We start from the raw sequence: 3,094 nt of genomic DNA on the forward strand, positions 1-3,094 counted from the left end.
TATATACACATATATGTGTGTATGTGTATGTATGCATATATATGTATATATATATATATATATACATATATATGTGTGTGTGTATGTATGCATGTATATATATATATATATATGTATGTATGTATATATATATATGTGTGTGTGTGTGTATATGTATGTTATTACATGCGTGCATGTGTATACGTATGTTATTGCATGTGTGTGTGTATATATATATGCATGCATGCACACATAAACACAGTTGCAACCATAAATGTTGATTTTGTTGCTCTTCTGTGGAGGACGTAACACATGTTCCACAACAGCCTCAAAATGTCCTGAAGACATTTTTAGGCTGTTGTGGATCATGGCATGATGTCCTTACACCTCCTATCATGGCATGATGTCCTTACTGAAACAATATATAGTGCCAGTCATAGAAAAGACTGCTCTCTTAGTAAATATACACAAACTTAGCATCATGAAAAAATATTAGTGGAACATTCCCAGCACAACTTGTACCAAATGCAATGATAACAGACCTGATATAGTTATTGAGCATGGAGAAGACATTTCATGTACTGTCATTTAACTTCAACCAAATTTCTTGGTGCTTATACAAAATTATGAAATGAATACTAATTTTCAAAAGTAAAGTATTCATTACCTTAGCTTTTAGCATTCTGAGGGCAAATCATGTTGCCATACAATTTTCCTCCTCTATCGCCTCAGCCACATTGTGTCACATTGAGAAGGGAGAAAACACATATGATGACATGTTGCACCTTCAGCATGCTAAAGGTTAACATATAATTAAATGAAACAAATTTCTTATTATATAATTCGTTCTTCCTCTTACGACTCTGCTCATTGTCCTCTTCTTTTGTCTCTCTGATTCTTTCCTCTCATTGTGTGTGTGTAGCATTCTTTTATTCTTTGCCTGCCACCAAGCCTCAAGTGCATACTCATCCCGCTTTTCTTACATTAACAACACTGCCTGTATCTCTCTTTTACTTTGTCTTCTCCTCTCTCTATACAAAATAAAGCATGACTAAAAGACTCAAATAACTAGCAAACGTTTATCTTGGCTATTATTACATAAAGATTATCATTAATTGTTTATTATGACCAGATTATCATTAATCGATTATTCCTAACTAATTGTCATTAAGTAATTATTATTAACTGGTAACTTTCACTTCAGGTACCTGTCGTAACAACCCTGTTTTACCCAATGATTTCTGGTGTAAATGTGTTGGTGGACTTAAGGGACGACGTTGTGAATATGGCCACCACTGTGCTGTCAATCCTTGCAGGAATGGTGCCAATTGCATTGAAGGACCAGACAAACCTATTTGCCAATGTGTTGGACTTTATGAAGGTAAATTTCACATTTTGTTACTTTATGTTTTTCTCAGCTATTTGTTTTGTTTTTTGTCTTAATATCAGACGGAACAGGAAGGACAGCTTCCATGAACCACCCAAGTCCTAACGATAATATAACTGATAGGTTTTCTTCACCCAAATTTCTCGTTCTTTATGTTTAACAACCTTTCATTCTTATGAGGTTCATATCTTGTCTTTACATTCTGAGTTCAAATTCCACTGAGGTCGACTTTGCCTTTCATCCTTTCAGGATCAATAAATTAAGTACCTGTTACACATTGGTGTCAATGTAATTGACTCACCCCTCCCCCAAAATTTCAGACCTTGTGCTTTTAGTAGAAAGGATTATTATTGTTGTTGTTGTTATTATGGCAGAAACAATAGTGCTTTGCAGCATTTTTTTCCGACTACTTATGTTTTTATGTTTTAAGGTCAAATTCAGCCTAGGTCAACTTTGCCACATGTTTTTTCTGAAGTCTTGGATTATTTCCATTCTCATATATGATAAAGGGATCATTCCCAGTATATAACAGAAGTATGAAACAACCTGCCTAAAGTAATAACTTCTCTTTGTTATTATTTATTGACTTTACATATTTTGAACATTTGTGTCCATCTTTACCACTTCCACAGTTTATTGTATCATTTGTTGCTTGCAGTCAATGGAGCATGCATGGAAGTGTTCAGATATTTCTAATAAAATTTTATTTGTTTGCCTATGTTTTCCAATAAACTGCTGAATTATCCTTATTTTTCATTTTTTTTTTTTTTCTGAATTTTTCAAATTGTAAAGATAATTTATGGACACTTTGTATACACACACACACACACACACACACACACACACACACACGCTTATGTATATTCGTATTGTTTTCTTTCAGGCCCACTTTGTCAATATGAGTCTGATAAGTGTGCCAACAACCCTTGCAAGAATGGTGGCACCTGCTACAATGGACCTGGCACTTATTTCTGCAACTGCAGCATTGACACAGTCGGAACGCACTGTGAAGAAATCCTTCTTCCAAATATCTCATCTAATAAACATGGAATCACAGAGAATGAAATCTTCATCATAATTGGTCAGTTTCCATTATTATTATGTTTTTTTTTTCTTCTTTCTTCAAATTTTCTTCTATTTCTCACTGAGTGTTTTTGGTACACCTATTATTATTATTATTATTATTATTATTATTATCATTATCATCATCATTATTATTATTAAAGGCAGCAAGCTGGTGGAAACATTAGCACACCAAGCGAAATGTTTAGCAGTATTGCATTTGTCTTTACGTTCTGAGTTCAAATTCCGCCAAGGTCAACTTTGCCTTTCATCCTTTCGGAGTCGATAAATTAAGTACCAGTTGCATATTGGAGTCAATCTAATCGACTGGCCCCCTCCCCATGATGAAGCTGTTTTTTTCTGTCTCAAATTGGTGATTTTGATATTTAATGTAATTTACATGTTAATTGTAGCTGTTAATTCATGTTCTTTTGTCTGTTTTGAATTCCTCACAGGTGCCTTAGCATTCCTGATCGTAATAGTAATCATTCTGATTGCCATTCGATTCTGGTACCAGAAGAAGCAAGCTCATCGCCGGATTCTTGCCCCAAATCCCCGCTTGGCCAACAACGTGATCATGGGTGACCCTGATGATCTGAAACATTCCAAACTCAGCAACCCAGACCTGCACCTCGGCATATCACACTGCCCACCCAGCCCTCAACC

At 35.0% G+C, this 3,094-nt stretch overlaps 1 protein-coding gene across 1 annotated transcript in view; it reads left to right on the forward strand.

Annotated features, from left to right (window-relative positions):
- LOC106876689 (protocadherin Fat 1) overlaps window positions 1-3,092 on the forward strand; it is a gene marked incomplete at its 3' end in the record, with an annotated part of 182,635 nt that extends 179,543 nt beyond the window's left edge. Inside the window, exons 31-33 of the mRNA XM_052972267.1 lie at window positions 1,184-1,360; window positions 2,250-2,447; window positions 2,884-3,092. Of these exons, the coding sequence (XP_052828227.1) occupies window positions 1,184-1,360; window positions 2,250-2,447; window positions 2,884-3,092 (584 nt within the window). The remainder of the gene's footprint in view (window positions 1-1,183; window positions 1,361-2,249; window positions 2,448-2,883) is intronic.
- Window positions 3,093-3,094: the final 2 nt, after the last annotated feature.

This window comes from Octopus bimaculoides, chromosome 13 (genome assembly GCF_001194135.2).
Source record: "Octopus bimaculoides isolate UCB-OBI-ISO-001 chromosome 13, ASM119413v2, whole genome shotgun sequence".
Taxonomy (NCBI): domain Eukaryota; kingdom Metazoa; phylum Mollusca; class Cephalopoda; order Octopoda; family Octopodidae; genus Octopus; species Octopus bimaculoides.